The 18,476-nt window shown below is 45.8% G+C and overlaps 2 protein-coding genes across 6 annotated transcripts in view; one reads left to right on the top strand and one right to left on the bottom strand.

Annotated features, from left to right (window-relative positions):
* HELZ (helicase with zinc finger) overlaps window positions 1-1,392 on the bottom strand; it is a 157,811-nt gene extending 156,419 nt beyond the window's left edge. For 3 of the 5 annotated variants that reach the window (XM_042965477.1, XM_042965482.1, XM_042965478.1), the window contains exon 1: window positions 1,316-1,392. The gene's annotated coding sequence lies outside the window, so the exon portion shown is untranslated. The remainder of the gene's footprint in view (window positions 1-1,315) is intronic. The other 2 variants (XM_042965481.1, XM_042965479.1) reach the window with 2 other exon arrangements.
* LOC102961127 (collagen alpha-1(II) chain-like) lies at window positions 706-15,266 on the top strand. The gene is made up of 3 exons (XM_042965465.1): window positions 706-1,376; window positions 2,057-2,195; window positions 13,899-15,266. The coding sequence occupies exons 1-3, from the start codon at window positions 706-708 to the stop codon at window positions 14,085-14,087; spliced, it is 999 nt and encodes a 332-aa protein (XP_042821399.1). The 3' UTR covers window positions 14,088-15,266.
* The last annotated feature ends 3,210 nt before the right edge of the window (window positions 15,267-18,476 follow it).

Here is an 18,476-nt window from a genome sequence, read left to right as displayed (position 1 = left end):
TAACAGGCATCACCAGTAGCAAATAACTTTATCAGCCCCAAGTAAAAGGGCTTCTAAAATTTAAATGGAAAAAGTTACCAAAATGGTACAGTAAGCAGTTTTGTAAATGATTGTTTTAGTTTAAAATAAAAGCACTTCTCCTTTCTGTGTGATGGCAGAATAGACTATAAAATTCTCTTAAGATCCAAAATGTAAAAAAAAAAAAAAAAAAAAAAAAAAAAAGTCAGCTCTTTCAACACTGACTGATTTTACTTTCAAAGAAGGAAAAAAAAGAAATAAAGGACAAGAAACCTCATTAATGTAAGTTTAAGACAGGGCAAAATTAAGAACAAACTAGCCAGAACAACTCCTCCCTCCCCACCCCACCTCCCACCCACACCCGGCATCCACTGTCTCTGGAATTATACATATTAACGATTTGCCCGAAAAGTCTAAGTTGTGAAGGAGAAGGAATAACAATTTTGAGTTTCAAACAAAACCGGAGGATCCCAATCCAAGAATCCTAAGACCCTTGGCTTCCAGCCCTGTCTGAAGGATCCCCAGCTAAGGGTAGGGTGCAGAAAGCTCAAATAATTTGAGGAGAGAGGAATCAAAGTTCCCTAAATAAAACTGCAGTCCCTTACCCCGAGGAAAGGGTAGTCTTAAAAGAATCTCCAGGAAAAGATAGTCTTTTTTTTTTTTTTTTGATAGTTTTTATTTTTGTTGATGCGCTTGTGGGCCAATGAGAATTTCCGAGGAGGGGGCGGAGAAGGGGGGGGGGGGGGGAGAAAAGTGAAGCTCGGGCAACAGCCCCGGGCGGGGGAGGAAGGGGGCGCACCCCTGACCCACTTTTGCCGACGCCCACCCTCGGCCCCCGCCCCACCGCTGCAAGTCCGAGCCCAGAGGGGGCGATCGAGCGGGGCGTGGGAGGCCCGCACGCTCCCCACCCCCAGCCGCGACCCGGAGGAGGGCAGCGTGCAAGGCGGCTCGACCCCCCCCCCCCCCCGAGTGCCCGCGGCTGGAGAAACCTCCCACAGGCTCGCGGCCCAGGTCTGCAAAGCCCCCTCCACCGCCTGGGCCCCGGGCGCCGCGGCCCCCAGCGGAGGGGAAGGGGACCGAGGAGGGGAAGAAGCTGTAAACAGCCCCAGCGTCCGGGCCTCGCCTCGAAGAGCCCCGCTTCCCAGGCCCCGCCGCGGCCGCCTGAGTCCCCAGCCCGTCCGAGGGACGCCCCTCCCGGGGCCTCGGGGACCGGAGGGGAGTCAGGTCTCCTCCCCAGAGGGCTCCGGCAGCTCGCGGAGCGGTCCCAGCAGCAGAGAAGGGGGAAGTCAGGACTTACCTGTCATTACTTTCTACGCCATCTTGGATCCACTTGTCAACGTCCCCACAAAGCATTATGGGTAAGAAAGAGCCTTTAAAGTGACTCCCCCCCTCGGCCCCCGACTCCCGCCTCCCGCCGCCGGCGCCGCCCCTCCGGCCGCACCTCCCGCCCGGAAAGTTGCCCCGGCAGGCGGGCCGGCCCGGGCGCCTGCAGACCGGCCCCCTCCCCTCCTCCGGGCTGTTTGCATTTAAAATTCACCCCCATTTTAAAAATGTGGCTTTGGGTTTTCCTCTTTGCTCCTGCCTCTGGGCTCCCTTCCCCCCACCCCTCGTCTCCACGCCTGTTCCCTTTGCCCCGCCGCCCTCCTGCCCTGGCAGACACCCCACGTCTGCATTCAATCAGCCCGAGGTTTCCCTGCTGCTGGCAGCAGAGAGCTGCTCATTGATTTATTTATGCGCATTTATGCGTCTGTTACTGCTCTAGATCCTCGGTGCCCGGCGGCGGGCTCGTGGCCGGCTCCCTGCCCCGGGGCATCCGGGGGTCGCCTGCAGGGCCATGGAGCCCCGCAGCCCCGCAGCCCCGTAGGCGCTCTGACTCCGGCATCCGCGGGTGGAAAGGTGCCTCTGTCCTAGCAAAGCGCTCCGAGGCCCTCGGGCTCCAGGACCTGGGCGGACACTATCCCTGGCGTCAAAGCGTGTTTGGGGGTTGGGGGGAAGTAAGAAGCTGAATGCAACTTTTACCCGTCTGCTCTCCCTTCAGCTGTCTCCTCCCCTCCGCCGGTAACGTGATCCGTGACCCTCTAGGGGGGGACCCCTCCCCTAGGAATGTGGCTTTGGGCACTGCCGTTTCCACCCATTTGCAGTCCCGGCTGAGAGTGGACTGTGACTTCCTGGGGCAGGTAACTCGGGGGCGCAGGCTGCGGGCTCTGGCCCGGACGGGGAGGCGCGCCAGGGCCCCGGGAGAGTCCGCGAGCGGAGAGAGTCCAGGGCTGGGAGGAGGGTGCGCCCACCGGGGTCCACCTGCCGGGTCCCAGCGGGGCGGCGAGCCCCGTAGGCAGAGCTAGGGGAGGACCGCGGGCGCCACTCCCGCCGGGGGGTTGTGGGGGGACGTCCGGAGTTGCCCGGGTTCGCTTTAAGGAGGGGGCTACGAGACGCGGGGCGAGCAGCCCTGCAGCCCACGCACGCCGGAGGGGCCTCTGCTCCCGCCCGCGGACTCTTTGTAGGGTGCAGAGCTCTGCCCGATACCCGCCGCCGGCTTTCGATTGAGCGCGGCGACCACACCACGCGTCCTCACTCAAGCGCAGTGGTCCCATACCCCCTGAAGCCTCGTAGTCGGTCCCCCAGCTCTTTCCCTTTACGGCGACTCTGGTTGCTTCCCCCCCCCCCGCCCCATCCCCCACCAAGCAAGCGTTTACAAAGAAGTGTCCAAGGGAGAATCCTCTAGGACATCAGTGCTTGTGAAACTGTGTTCCCTACCAAATGCTGTTCAAGGGCTCTGAAATTAGAAGAATGCATGGGCATTAAAGCCCTCTTCGGGGCACGGGGAGTGCCTAGGGCCTGGGTCTACCCTAGGGTTTTGCTCTGTTCCAGACCCACAGCCCTCTCTCTCGAGGAACCTAGATGGATGCGGACACGAGCCCTGCCCCAGGGAGCAAAAAAAAAAAAAAAAAAAAAAATCCACCAGGCAATTGTCCCGGCCAAATGAGTAGAATGAGGTGTAGACTCATTAAGGGATTGGCCCGGGGTCAGCCGTGAGGGAGGGAACAAGGTAATGAGTCACTCCAGGCAAAGAACAAGGCGTGCTGGGGAGGGACCTCCCCTGAGTCACCCACTTCTCTGAGCTTGGGAAACTGAAGCCTGGAGCCAGGTTCTTAGCTGTTGGGCTCAGGCATCCACATGGGGCCTGTGGACAAGGGGGCGGGGCCCAGAGGGCCCTCTGTTGCTGCCATCTGAATAATGGCCTTCCCCTCCCATCTAAAGGAGGCCCCCAAGGTTTTTGGGCTGATGGGGGGCTCGTGGGGTCCAGAGCCAAGAAAGAATTCTTGAAGACGTCTTTGGTGCAAAACGTGATTTTATTAAAGCTGGGGGACAGGATCCATGGGCAGGAACAGCTGCACTGCAAGTTGGGGAGGGGGGGGTGACCATTTTATGGAGTCGGGGGAGATAAAGTCCACAGGGAGTTTCCAAAGAGACTTTCACATGCTAAAGACTTACTTAAGGCCTAGCTATTGTCAAGCTAAGGTTGTTTTTCCCTCTAGCAAAGCATTAACATTAAGACTGTAGGGAGTTCCTGGACTTTAGGCCAGTGATAAGATTGTCTTTTTCTTGTAAACTATGCAGACTCTTATTTGTTTTTTGTCCTTTCCTGTTTTGGGGTAGCTGGGAGTGTCCAAGAAATATCCTACATGCCCTCCCCCCACCGGGGGTGGGGGAGGTATTGCTGTTAGCCTGTACTGTGCCCTCAGCTTGCCCCACTCTCCCTCATCACCCTCGTCCCAATACCCCCCCTTGCTCCTTTTCCATTTCTCCTACACTTGCTTAGATACTCCTGTGTACTTACTTAATGGGTGCTTTGTGTCTACATAGCAGCACTTCAGGTGTGTGGTCTGAGTTTCCTAAAATTGAACGCTGAATAAAACGCCAGCAAGGACTGTGCCTTTCCCACGTTTCCTTGGTGGGTACCTTTCTTTGCCTTGCATAGGCCTTGACCCAGAGAGGCACACAATTTATTCTGTGACTGCCTGACCCATTCGTCCACTCCAGGGTGCATCCTGCTTTATCCCTGTCCAAGACACCACCTGTTGCCTGACTTAGATGGCAACTCTTCTCCCGGCCTCCACTCCCGGCCTCCTGTGGTCCATTCTCCACCCGACCAATCCTGTGGCATGCCTGAAATGTTAATGGAAATACCTGACTCTCCTGCTTCACCTCATCAAAGGCAGCCCCTTAACAGTCGAAATAAAATCCAAATTCCCAACTGTGGCCCGTAGGCTCTTGGCGTGAGGTAGATCTTGCCTCCCTCCCTCCTTCACCGTGATCCCGCACACTGGCCTTGTCTCCCCCCGCAGCACCTCAAGCTTCCTTCCACTTAGGACCCAGTTGCCCCAGATCTGATGACCATCATCTTTCCAACACTCAGCTCTCAAATGTCACCTCCTCCAAGAGGACTTTCCTGATCCTCTTAACCGAAGCACGTCACTCTCTATTCTCTTACCCTGCATTAGAAATGACGGTGCTTGTCGGTTATCTGCCCCAAACCCCATTAGAGTGTAAGCTCCACAACGACACATGCCTCGTCTGATTTGTTCACTCAGGGCCCAGACCTGGGCCTGGCACATAAATAGACGCTTAGCAAAATACTTGTTGAATGACTGGCCATACATTGATTTTTCTTTTTTAAGTAATCTCTACCCCCAGCGTGGGGCTCGAACTCACAACCCAGAGATCAAGAGTCGCTTGCTCTACTGACTGAGCCAGCCAGGGACCCCTGAACCACACGTTTATCAGAGTAGGGTGGCGGTGGTGAAATAGTGCTGAAGGATGGAAGGAAGGGCTGAGGGCCCGCCATCCCATCTCTTCAGGCCACCCTGACCACCCACAACTAGACTTGCACAAATAGGAATGAAGTTGGGGGGGAAACAGACCCCCTGGCCAACATTAGTGGCACTTCATTGTGATTCTGATTGGGACCGGCACTCTTGACCAGAGTGCGGTCTCAAACAGCCGGGGTACAGGGCTACAGAGCTTTTACAGCTGGCCACATCGTCTTATCATCACTTGGGGGGACAGAACAAAGAAATAGTTCCCAGATGGGGGTGGAAACAGTTCAGACATTTCCTTGCCCCAATCCAATCAAACACTAAACCAGTTGATTTCCCTTAAACTTTTGTTCCCTTGATTGATAGGACAAGGCTGTTATCTCTTAATCTACAGTGTTAAAACAAAGCTGTTATTTCTTTTTTTTTTTTTTTTTTTAATTTTTTTTTTTTTTCAAAGTTTTTTATTTATTTTTGGGACGGAGAGAGACAGAGCATGAACGGGGGAGGGGCAGAGAGAGAGGGAGACACAGAATCGGAAACAGGCTCCAGGCTCCGAGCCATCAGCCCAGAGCCCGATGCGGGGCTCGAACCCACGGACCGCGAGATCGTGACCTGGCTGAAGTCGGACGCTTAACCGACTGCGCCACCCAGGCGCCCCAAAGCTGTTATTTCTTAAGGCTACAGACTAGCCCTACACTACAATTTAACCCTTACATCCAGAACCAGATTCTTGATCTCCACCCACAAATACACTCCCCCACCGTCTTCCCCAGCTCCATTCTTGGCAACTCCATCCTTGAAATTGATCAGGCCACAGTCTCCTAACCCTGCCAAACTCCACCTTCAGACCATCTGCAAATCCTGCTTTGCCTTCAAAACGTACCCCGAACCCTGCCGTTTCTCATCACAACCGTCATTGCCACTTTGGTCCAGTCCACGGACATCTTCTCCCCTTTGACGCCTTCCAGGGCATTCTGAGGGTAGCTGCGATGGCTGGTCTGGCTAATGAAATGCATATCAAATCCTTTCTGTCCTCTGCATGTGACCCTCTGGTTTCCTTCCTCTCTTGCCATTCGGAAAAGAAACCAGAGTCCCGCACGATCAGCCTCTTCTCTTTGACCCCATCGCCCACCTCTCTCAGCCTTGCTCCGCCTCAGCCATGATGGCCTCCTTTTTTGAGTGTTCCCTCCTCCAGTAATATGTCCACATGATTCGCTCCCTCCCCTGCTTCAAGCCTTTGCTCACCCAAGTGAGTCTCCTCACTATTCTGTGAATTTCAATATTCCTCAGACACATGCTGTATTTTTTTTTTAACTTTATTCATTTTTGAGAGAGAGAGCATGAGTGGGGGTAGGGCAGAGAGAGGGGGACGGAGGATCCGAAGCAGGCTCTGTGCTGACAGCAGCAAACCCAAAGAGGGACTCTAACTCAGGAACCCTGAGATCATGACCTGAGCTGAAGTCGGGTATGTAACCGACTGAGCCACCCAGGGACCCCACGTGCTCTGTATTTCTTTCCATGCTTTTCTTCCAAGGCATTTATCACCTTCTAACATAAAAAGTAATTTGCTTAGTAATTCAGTTTCTTGTCTGTCTCTCTCCATGTGAGGAGTCAACTTGCTGATCACCAAAGATGTCTGTTTGCTGCTGAGAACAACATTTCCCAGCTATGCCCTTGCAGCTGGCTGGGGCCTTGTGACTAGTTCTTACAGATGGACTTAGAGCAAAAGTATGACTATGAAAATCTGCCTTATCAAAAATACATGCATCAGACTCTAAGCTGAGCAGACAATAGACCTTTATTACGGTTGATCCATTGAGAACTTGTCCATTTGCTGTAGCATCCAGCACCTAATGACTACACCATGATTCCTACAGCCCGCTAGCATGCGAGTTCAATGAAGGCAAGGATTTGCTTATGCTTTCTTCATTTACTGTGTCTATCCTTACTGCCCACAACAGAGTTTATCATACAGTATTTAATAACTACTTGTTGAGTAAGGGACTGAATACCCTTCTCGACAACCAGTCATGAAAATCAGTAAATGGTTGACAAAGAAAGGACAATGGTGGGGAAGGAGGGGGGGTTGTGCTGGGTAGCTCAGTTGCTTAAGCTTCTGACTCGATCTCGGCTCAGGTCACGATTTCACAGTTCATGGAATCAGGCCCCACATCAGGCCCTCCACTGACAGCATGGAGCCTGCTTGGGATTCTCTCTCCTCTCTCTCTCTCTCTCTCTCTCTCTCTCTCTCTCTCTGCCCCTTCCCCACTTGCTCGCTCTCTCACACTCTTTCTCACTCTCAAAATAAATAAATAAATGAAGAAAAATGAAATGAAAATGGGAAGCAATTTAGTTTTTATAGAAAAGCAGAAACTGTGGGTTGCTAGAGAATCGTTGGCTACAAGGCTTTGATAAAAACTAAAGAGAATTCCATAGAATTGTATTCTTCCCTGTTTTCACCTTTTTCTTCTTTTCTTCCTCCCACATTTCCACCTCCTCCATCTCTATTCTGCCCAAATCCTTCTTCATTCTCCCCTTCTCACTCCTTTTTCTTTCCTAGATTTTGTTCTTTTTCTTCTCACCTAATCTAACAAGAATTTACTGCCTAGTCTGAAACCATACAAATCCTATAAGAGAGTACAGGCATGAATGTCTCTGACATCAGCCATGGCAACATTTTTCTAGATCTCTCTCCTGAGGTGAGGGAAATAAAAACAAAAATAAACTATTGGGACTACATCAAAACAAAAACCTACACAGTGAAGGAAACAACAGAACTAAAAAAAACAACCTACTGAATGGGAGAAAATATTTGCAAATGACACATCCAATAAAGGGTTAGTATCTAAAATATATAAAGAACTGATACAACACCAAAAAAACACAAATAATCCAATTTAAAAATGGGCAGAAGAGGGCCATCTGGGTAGCTCAGTTAATTGGGCATCTGACTCTTGCTATCACCTCAGGTCATGATCCCAGGATCATGGGATCAGGCCCCACATCAGGCTCCACACTGAACATGAAGCCTGCTGAAGATTCTCTCTTCTCTTCTCCCTTCCTCTCTCCTTCTGCCCCTACCCCACTCATGTGCTCTCTTCGTTCTTACTAGTAACAGAAAAAAAAAAAAAAAATGGGCAGAAGATTTAAACAGACCCTTCTTCAAAGAAGACCTACATATAGCCAACCAACATGTGAAAAGCTCAAAATCACTCATCATCAGGGAAACACAAATCCAAACTACAATGAGATAACATCTCACACCAGTCAGAATGGCTAAAATAAAAAACAAAACAAAACAAAACAAATGTGTTGGGGAGGATGTGGAGAAAAAGGAACCCTTGTGCACTGTTGGTGGTGCTGCAGTGGAAAATAGTATAGAGTTTCCTCAAAAAATTAAAAATAGAACTGCCTTACAATCCAGTAATGGCACTACTGGCCATTTACCAAAAAAATACAAATTTTTTTCAAATGTTTATTGCAGCATTATTTATAATAGCCAAATTATGGAAGCAACCCAAGGGTCCATTGATAGACGAATGGATAGAAAAAAAGGTGGTGTGTGTGTGTGTGTGTGTGTGTGTATGCAGTGGCATATTATACAGCCATGAAGAAAATGAAATCTTGCCATTTGCAATGACCTGGATAGAGCTAGAGAGAATAATGCTAAGCAAATTAAGTCAGTTACAGAAAGATATATGTGATTTCACTCGTGGAATTTAAGAAACAAAACAAGCAAAGAAAAAGAGACAAACCAAGAAACAGACTCTTAACTATAGAGAACACACAGTTTACCAGAGAGGAGGTGGGGGGGGGGGGGGATGGGGGAAATCGGTGATGGGAATTAATGAGTATACTTATCGTGATGAGCACTGAGTAATGTATAAAATTGTAGAGTCCCTATATTGTATACCTGAAACTAATACAATGCTGCATGTTGGGGCCCCCCGAGTGGCTCAGTCGGTTGAGCATCCGACTTCGGCTCAAGTCATGATCTTGCAGTTGGGGAGTTCGAACCTTAACGTTGGGCTTGCTGCTGTCAGTGCAGAGCTCACTTTGGATCCTCTGTCACCCTCTCTCTGCCCCTCCCCTGCTTGCGCTCTCTCAAGAATAAGTAGACATTAAAAAAAAAAAAACTATGGCAGTTCCTCAAGAGATTAAAAAGAATGAGCATATGACCTTGCAACTCCACTACTGAGTATATACCCAAAAGCAAGGACTGAAACATGTTATTTAGTTGTAGACCCTTGTTCGTATGAGCGTTCTTCACAATAGCAAAAAGGTAGAAGCGACCCAAGTGTCCATCAACAGATGAATGGATTAAAGAAATGTGATCTGCACATACAATGGAATATTATCCAGTCTTGAAAAGGAAGCAAATGCTGACACCTGCTACAACGTGGATGGACCTTGAGCACATTGTGTTACTTGTTAAGCCAGGACCACAAACACAAATTACGTATGATTCTACTTATATGAGATACCTAAGTTAATCAAAATCATACAAAGTAGAGGGTAATTGCCAGGGCCTGGTGGGAGGGCAGATGGGGGGACTGTTGTTAAATGGGTACAGTTTTCAGTTTGGCAAGAAAGTTATAGAGAGAAATCACAAAACATTGTGAACGTACTTAACACTCCTTAACTGTACACTGTGAAAATGATTAAAATGGTAAAGTTTATGTGTTTCTTACCACCATAAAAAAAAAATGTTTTAGGGGTGCCTGGGTGGCTTAGTCAGTTGAGCATCTGACTTTGGCTCAGATCATGATCTCGCGGTTCATGAGCTCAAGCCCTGTGTCAGGGCTCTGTGCTGACAGCTCAGCCTGGAGCTGGCTTCAGATTCTGTGTCTCCCTCTCTCTCTGCCCCGCCCCCATTCCTGCTAGCGCGCTCTCTCTCTCTCTCTCTCTCTCTCAAAAATAAATAAAACAGCAAACTTTTTTTTTCAATTTTTTAATGGTTAAGATGGTAAACTGTGTGTTAGGTGTATTTTACCACTATTTTTTTTTAATCTTTATATATTTTGAGAGGGAGCACACAAGTGGGAGAAGAGCAGAAAAAGAGGCTCCGCCTTGTCAGCCAGAGCCCCACGAAGGACTCAGTCTCCCCAACCATAAGATCATGACCTGGGCTGAAATGAAGAGTCAGACGCTTAACCGCCGGAGCCATCCAGACACCCCCATGATTTTTCAAACAAAAACAAATTTAAAAAGACACACACTATGCAAAAACTAACCAAAACAAAGTGGGTTTACTGCAAAAAGCATTACTAGAAATTTTTATGAGGGACACATCATAATGAAAATATACTTAATTCACCAAGAAGATATAACAACTCTAAATTTGTCCAAGCCTAACACACATATCCTCAAAATCTGCAAAGCAAAACCATGGGCAGAATTGCAAGACGATAAAGACAAATCTACACTTCTAGCAGACGATATGTGGATCAGCAACTGTTAGAACACACAGATGTAAAACTAGTAAGAAGTAGATTTGGATAACAGGATAAGCAAAGCTTTACCTAATATAGAGAGAGAGAATACTGGGCTCACAACTGCAGATCACAGAGTCTTTTCACGTGAACGTGGAATGTTTATGAAAAGGCCAGGCAATATAGCAAGTCTCAACAAATTTCAAATGCTCTGAATTATACAGAGTACATTCTCAGACAATGATGCAATGACGCTAGAAAACGAGAAGAAAAAAGGTAAGTAAAAAAATACCTACATATTTGAAAACTGTGTATACTCCTGAATAACGCATGGATGTTTTTTTTTCTTTTGAAATCACAATAGGGGGCGCCTGAGTGGCTCAGTAAGTTGAGTGCCTGACTTCCTGGGTTTGCACCCCCGCAGGCCTGGAGCCTGCTTCAGATTCTGTGTCTCCCTCTCTCTCCGCCCCTCCCCCACTCTCGCTCTGCCTCTCGCTCTGTCTCTCTCTCAAAAATAAATAAATCTTAAAAAAATTTTTTTTAATCACAATAGGAATTAGAAAATATTTTAAACTGAAAAAAAATTTCGAATACTACATTCTCAAATTAAGGTGCAACTAAAGCCATACTAACATTGAAAGTTATGTTTCTTAATAGAAAATAAGACAAAAATAAGCCAAGTATTCTTCATGAGAAATGAGAAAGAGAGCAGCTAATTAAGTACAATGAAAGTGCGAATAAATGGAAACATAGTCAAAAGTTCTTTCTTAGATGAGACTAATAACATTATTAAGCCCCTGGTGAGACTAATTTTAAAAAGCACAAATAATTGCAAAAAATTTGAAAGGAAACATTTCTACAGATTTTCAGTCGTTACAAATGAGATCATACTGAGCTTTATGACAATAAGTCTAAAAATTTGATTAAAAAAGACAAGTTCCTTGAAAATACAGTTTACCAATAAGAAATATAAAGATACATAAAAATAAGAAACATAAAACCTAAATAGTCCTGTATCTACTGTTTAAAATTAAGTCTATAATTTAAAATCTTCAGGAGGGGCGCCTGGGTGGCACAGTCGGTTAAGCGTCCCACTTCAGCCAGGTCACGATCTCGCGGTCCGTGAGTTCGAGCCCCGCGTCGGGCTCTGGGCTGATGGCTCGGAGCCTGGAGCCTGTTTCCGATTCTGTGTCTCCCTCTCTCTCTGCCCCTCCCCCGTTCATGCTCTGTCTCTCTCTGTCCCAAAAATAAATAAAAAACGTTGAAAAAAAAAATTAAAAAAAAAAAAAGCACAAATAATGCCAAAAAATTTGAAAGGAAACATTTCTACAGATTTTCAGTCGTTAGAAATGAGATAATACTGAGCTTTATGACAGTAAGTCTAAAAATTTGATTAAAAAAGACAAGTTCCTTGAAAATACAGTTTACCAATAAGAAATATAAAGGTACATAAAAATAAGAAACATAAAACCTAAATAGTCCTGTATCTACTGTTTAAAATTAAGTCTATAATTTAAAATCTTCAGGAACGCCTGACTGGCTCAGTCAATGGAGCACATGAGTCTTGACATTGGGTTTGTGAGTTCAAGCCCACATTGGGTGTAGAGATCACTTAAAAATAAAATCTTTTCAAAATAATAATTAAATAAAATCTTCAAAGAAAACTCCAGGCCTAGATAGTTTTGTCAGGGTGTTCTATTTAATGAAGAAATAGCACCAACCTTAGATAAACTTCAGAGAATAGGAAAAGGAAATAATCCCTAACTCATTCTGAGGCCAACATAATATTGATACCAAAACCTAAAAAAGACATTACAGAAAAAGGAAAATAGACTGACCTCACTTATAAATGTAGACACCAAACTCCTAAACAATCAGCAAAATGAATCCAGCAATATATAAACATAATACATCATTGCCAGTCTGGACTTTTAATTTTTTTATTTTGGGAAAGAGAAGGAGCACAAGTGGGTGAGGGGCAGAGAGACAGGGAGAGAGGATTCCAAGCAGGCTCTGTGATATCCGTGCAGAGCCTGCCAGCATGGATTTATTGTAGGGATGTTAGCTTGCCTTCACATTTGAGAAATTGATCTGTGTAATTCACTATCTTAATGGACTAAAAGGGAAGAATCATATCATCTTAAGAGTTGTAAAAAAAAAAAAAAAGTGTTGAATACATTCAACACCATTTATGATCTTTTTTAAATATATGTGCTAGCCAAATAGGAATGGAAAAGAGTTTTCTTTTTTTTTAATTTTTTTAATGTTTATTTTTGAGAGAGAGAGAGAGAAGGAGACACAGAATCTGAAACAGGCTCCAGGCTATGAGCTGTCAGCACAGAGCACAACGCAGGGCTCGAACCCATGAACTGGTGAGATCATGACCTGAGCTGAAGTCTAGCACTTAACCAACTGAGCCACCCGGGCGCCCCAAGAAAGGAGTTTTCTTAACTTCATTTAAGGTTGTACAAAACCTTTGACAAACAAAGTGTAGGTATACAAAAACCTACAAGCATTACACCAAATAGTCAAATATTAAAAATTCTCCCTTTAAATTGGCAACAAGGATGCCTGCTTTGACCACTTCTGTTTCTTTTTAAGTAAGTTCTTTGCCCAACGTGGGACTCAAACTCACAACCCCAAGATCAAGAGTCACATGCTCCACCAACTGAGCCAGCCAGGTGCCCCTTCTTTGACCATTTCTGTCCAGCATCGTTGTGAAGGACCAAGCCAGTGCAGTAAGTAGAAAAAAAAAATAAAATAAAAAAGTAAACGATGTAAGTCTGAAAAGAAAGAACTCTCATTGTTTACAAGATAACCTGATTATGTATGTAGAAAAATCCAAAAATGCATAATTTGGATTAACAAGTGAGTTCAGTAAGGCTGCTAATATCAGTAATAAAATGTATTTCTAGGGGCTCTTGATTTCGGCTCAAATCATGATCTCATGGTTCATGGGGCTGAGTCCCAAGTCAGGCTCCACACTGATAGCGTGGAGATTGCTGGGGATTCTCTCTCCCTCTTTCTCTGCCCCTCTCCCCTACTCATGTTCACGTATACATCCTGTCTCTCAAAATAAATAAACTTAAAAAAAAAAAAAAATAGGGACACCCGGGTAGCTCAATCGGCTAAGGCTCCGACTTTGGCTCAGGTCATGATCTCATGGTTTGTGGATTTGAGCCCCGCATTGGGCCCTATGCTGACCCAATGCTCAGAGACTGGAGCCTGCTTCAGCTTCTGTGTCTCCCTATCTCCTTCCCTTTTCTGCTCGCAGTCTCTCTCTCTCTCTCTCAAAAATAAACATTAAAAAATAAATTTTTAAAAATAATAAATTAAAATTAAAAAATAAAGCAATGATCACGTAAATTCTAAAAAGCTTAAAAAGATGCTACAATGTCAAAATACTGAGTACACAGGAATAAATCTAATGAAACATGCCAGACCTCGATGTAGAACTAAACACAGGAAGGAAGGAAAGAAGGAAGGAAGGAAGGAACTTTGTGCCCAGCTCCTTCAGGATCTGTCTCAGCTGCAGCGCTGCCTTGGTTGAGGGCACATGGGACCCAGAGCAGCACGCGTGCAGTGACCGAATGAGACAGGAACTTGAAAGTGCCGTTTCGACCTCATGCAGGACCCTCCAAAGCCCTGGAGACTGAAGGCAACTTCCTGCCACATCACTGACCGAAGCTTTGTTGGGCCAGCGTCGCCGTTTTCACTCTTTCCTTTGCGTGACCTCGCTGCCCCCAGTACCGATACCTATAAACATCTTGCACCCCACACTGTGTCTCCGCCTCTGGAGAGCATAACCCACCACAGCTGACACCGGCAGTTCCAGGGAGCGGGTGACAAGATGGGTTTGGAATAGGCCGGCAAGGAGGTCCCCTTCACTGGCGGTAAGTTGGTGGGTCTCAAAACAGCCCTTGACATAAGGTGCTGGTTCAGTTGCTCAGAGCCTTACTGTTGGTGCATGAGAATGTGTGTCCGGGTCCAAGGGAAAGCACCAACTGAAGCAGCATATCAGGCACTTGAGACTTTTGGAGGAAATGGTTACTAGAGAGATCAAAGATTTCGGTGCTGATCGATAATTACCACGCGTGTTCTACAAGAAGATGATGAACAGCGGGAGGTAATAAGCAATGGAAAGCCAGGTATCAAAAACAGACCCCTTGGTTGCATCTAATGAAGTGTTCATCTCCTGCAGTGGCAAGGCAGAGAAAGCTAAGGACCACGCCAAAGAAGATTAAACACCCAACAAAGTCAGGTCTGTTATGTCAGGACCCTAGATGGGATAAAGACCTATGGACAATAGCTCTGACGATTACTCCCTCGGGTCCTATGAACCTTCTGACCCTGCAGAAGTGGTCCATCACCCCCTAACCTCCCAAGTGGGAGCCTCTCCCTGAGAAGAGTATAGGCCCCTCTGAGAATTCCCCCTCCCCCGCCACCGTGCCTATAGCGTAAGTCATGGCATATGCCAGCCAAGGACATGCCAAGGGATTATACCCCATAAAAGGGCTTCAAGACGTCTCCAGTAGGCACTGGCTGCAGCCAGGGACTGGATTCTAAGCATGCTTCATCAAAGGGGCCAGAAGATTAAACTGGGTAACTCTGTTGACTTGGGAGTGCTCTGTTGAGATACGGGATTTAGTAGTTCTGTTAAGGATCCAGAATTGCCATGGTAGAAGGTGAAGAAGTGAGTTAAAAGGTTTAGGGTAGTAGGAACACTGAACAGCAGGACCCACCAGATATTTGTTAGGTTTCACAAAAAGGCTCAAAAGACATACTGTTTATCAGGCCATAAGGAATGTGCTGGTTCGAAGGGTACCAGCTCCACCAAGAAGTTCAATAATGGTGACTCTCCTAGGTAATGCCAAGGCTGACAATAGGGCAGGCTGTTAGAGACCCAGGGACTGAATTTTTTTCTTCATTTTATTTCATTTTAATTAATCTCACTTAAACAGCCACAAGTAGCTACCATATTGGACAATTCAGAAGTAGAAGATAATACCAAAAACTATCTCCACAACCTGAGGATAAGAAGAACTTTTTAAAAAAATTTTTTTTTTAAACGTTTATTTATTTTTGAGACAGAGACAGAGCATGAATGGGGGGAGGGTCAGAGAGAGAGGGAGACACAGAATCAGAAGCAGGCTCCAGGCTCCGAGCTGTCAGCACAGAGCCCGGCGCGGGGCACGAACCCATGAACCACAAGATCATGACCCGAGCCGAAGTCGGACACTTAACCAACTGAGCCACCCAGGCTCCCCAAGAAGAACTTCTTAAACAGAACAACAACAACAACAAAAAACCACACACTAACCAAACAGAAAACAATAAACTTCACTACATAAAACTGTTCTCATAAAAAAAATAAGTAAACTGCCATACTCACGTAATGGCATACCACATAGCAATGAGAAAGAATGAACTACTGTTTCATTGAACAACATGAATGAATCTCACAAACTGTGCTGAGCCAAACACAGCAATTACAATACAGTCTATACTGTGTAAGTCCATTTATACAAAGTTCAAAATGCAAAGAAAACCCTAGTGTTGACGAATACCTCTGTTTACCAAGCAGATGATTGTCTTCAAAAGGAGGTAGAAGGCAGGAGTGAGAGGTCTAAGTTGCTTGACCGAATGTTTTGTGATGTGGCTCTTTCCATAAAACAATGAGCTGAACATCTACGTCTCCTATGCGTCTCCGGAAGGGTGTCGTATTTCACAATGAAAAAGTTTAAAACAAAAACTTGGGGGCGCCTGGGTGGCTCAGGTGGTTAAGTGCAGGACTCTTGATCTTGGCTTAGGGAATGATCTTGAGAACACAGAGATCGAGCCCTTGGAGAGCCTGCATGGGTTTCTCTCTCTCCCTCTCTCACTGCCCCTCCCCCCCTCAAAATAAATAAACATTTGGGCCACCTGGGTGACTCAATCAGTTAAGGGTCCGACATCAGCTCAGGTCATGATCTTACGGCTCATGAGTTCGAGCCCGGCCTAGGGCTCTGTGCTGACAGTTCAGAGCCAGGAACCAGCTTTAGATTCTGTGTCTCCCTCCCTCTCTGACCCTCCCACCCCCCTGCCCCTCACACTCCATCTCTCTCTCTCCTTCAAAAATAAATACACATTTTTTTAAAAGTTCAAAATAAATAAACATTTATAAATAAAAGTTATGAAATATTGGGCTGAATATTTGGTTTTATAAATATGTATATAAATATGTATATAAAACCAATATTTGGTTTTATATATATGTATTTGGTATTTTGGCACCTTTTTTTTTTTTTTTAACCATGTTCTTTTCATTTATTTAAGCTTCAGTGATACTGGGGGTCCTAACGCTTATCTATTCATGCCCGGCCGGAGCGTTTGGATGGTGTTGAAATTCTGGAGTTCCAAGAGACCCAGACTGCAGCAAGAGACCGTGCGTGTGAGTGGGCACGGAACTTCAGTCTGGCCCGGAGAAAGGACAACATCGGTGCAACAAAACCAGCACTGGCCATGGGTGTTTTCCCTTTCAGCCTCAGTGAAGGCAGGACAGGAGAAGCAGTCCCTTACTCCAGTGTTATGGTCCTGTCACCCACTCTTCCCAGCTGTCTGTGGGGGATAGAGGAAGACGGTACTTTCTGCCAGCTCACTAGGCATTTTAAAAGTTTCTACAGTTGCCAAGGGCTGGGGGCAGGAAAGAACGAAGAGCAGTTGTTTAACGGATTCGGCGTTTGCTTTTGGAGTGAACATGTTTTGGAACTACGGGTGGTAGTGTAATAAGCCGTGTACTAAATGCCACTGAATTGTACACTTTAAAATGGTTCCTCTTAGGGGCGCCTGGGTGGCTCAGTCGGTTCAGCGTCCAACTTCGGCTCAGGTCATGATCTCACACTCCATGAGTTCGAGCCCCACGTCAGGCTCCGTGCTGACAGCTCAGAGCCTGGAGCCCGCTTCAGATTCTGTGTCTCCCTCTCTCTCTGCCCCTCCCCAACTTGGGCTCTGTCTCTCTCTGTCTTTCAAAAATAAATAAATGTTAAAAAAAATTAATAAAAAATAAATAAAATAAAACAAAATAAAATGGTTCATCTTAAGGATACCTAGCTCACTCAGTCAGTGGAGCTTGCGACTTTTTTTTTTTTAATGTGTATTTATTTATTTTTGAGAGAAAGAGAGAGAGGTAGAGAGCAAGCAGGGGAGGGACAGAAAGAGGAAGACAGAATCCCAAGCAGGCTCCGTGCCATTGGCACAGAGCCGGATGCGGGGCTTGAACCCACAAACCATGAGATCATGGCCTGAGCCTAAACCAGGAGTTGGACGCTTAACCAACTGAGCCACCCAGGCACCCCCATGTGACTCTTGATCTTGAGGTTGTAAGTTTGAGTCCCACATTGGGTGTAGAGATTACTTAAAAATAATATCTTTTTTAAAGATGGTTAAACTTATGTTTAACAGTTCTCCCTGTCTCTGTGCTCCCCCCTCACTCGTTCTCTCTCTCTCTCAAAATAAATGAATAAATATCTCTTAATATATTTTTTAATGTTTGTTTATTTTTGAGAGAGAAAGAGAGATAGAGCGTGAATGGTGGCAAGTCAGAGAGAGAGGGAGACACAGAATCCGAAGCAGACTCCAGGCTCTAAGCTGTCAGCACAAAGCTCGACGCGAGGCTTGAACTCAGTGGACCGCAAGATCATGACCTGAGCCAGTCATATGCTTAACCAACTGAGCCACCCAGGTGCCCGTAAATATTTTTTTTTATATTAAAAAAAATAAAAATGATGCAAAACTCAGTGGACATCTTTAACAAACAAGCAAAAGACTATGTACTTTTCTTTTGACATAAAGGCAGAACATATCTTTCTAAAAAGAAATAGACTTTTAAAGTTTCTGGCAACCCTTCTTGCTCAGTCAGAAGAGCATGCAACTCTTAATCTCCGGTTCGGGAGTTTGAGCCCCACATTGGGTGTAGAGATTACTTAAACATAAAATCTTAAAATAGTAAAAAATAATAAAAAATTTAACAATGAAAAATAAAGTGTCTGGCATCCCTAAACCTATCAAGTTGCTTCTTTTTTTTTTTAAGGTTGCGCAAGGTGATTTTTTAAGGTGTACAATGTGATGATTTAATACGTGTATACCTGGTGAAATGATTATCATAATCAAGTTAATTAACGCATCCATCTGCTTGCATAGTTTACTTTCTGAGGGGTGACTTAAGAACTAC

This window comes from Panthera tigris, chromosome E1 (genome assembly GCF_018350195.1).
Source record: "Panthera tigris isolate Pti1 chromosome E1, P.tigris_Pti1_mat1.1, whole genome shotgun sequence".
Lineage (NCBI taxonomy): Eukaryota > Metazoa > Chordata > Mammalia > Carnivora > Felidae > Panthera > Panthera tigris.
This window is presented reverse-complemented; position numbering and strand designations above follow the sequence as displayed.

Coding starts and splice junctions, on each gene's coding strand:
- LOC102961127 (XM_042965465.1), top strand. CDS start 706: ATGCGCTTGTGGGCCAATGAGAATTTCCGAGGAGGGGGCGGAGAAGGG. Junction 1,377..2,056: donor GTCCCCACAAAGCATTATGG/GTAAGAAAGAGC, acceptor CTCTCCCTTCAG/CTGTCTCCTCCCCTCCGCCG. Junction 2,196..13,898: donor ACTGTGACTTCCTGGGGCAG/GTAACTCGGGGG, acceptor GACCTCATGCAG/GACCCTCCAAAGCCCTGGAG.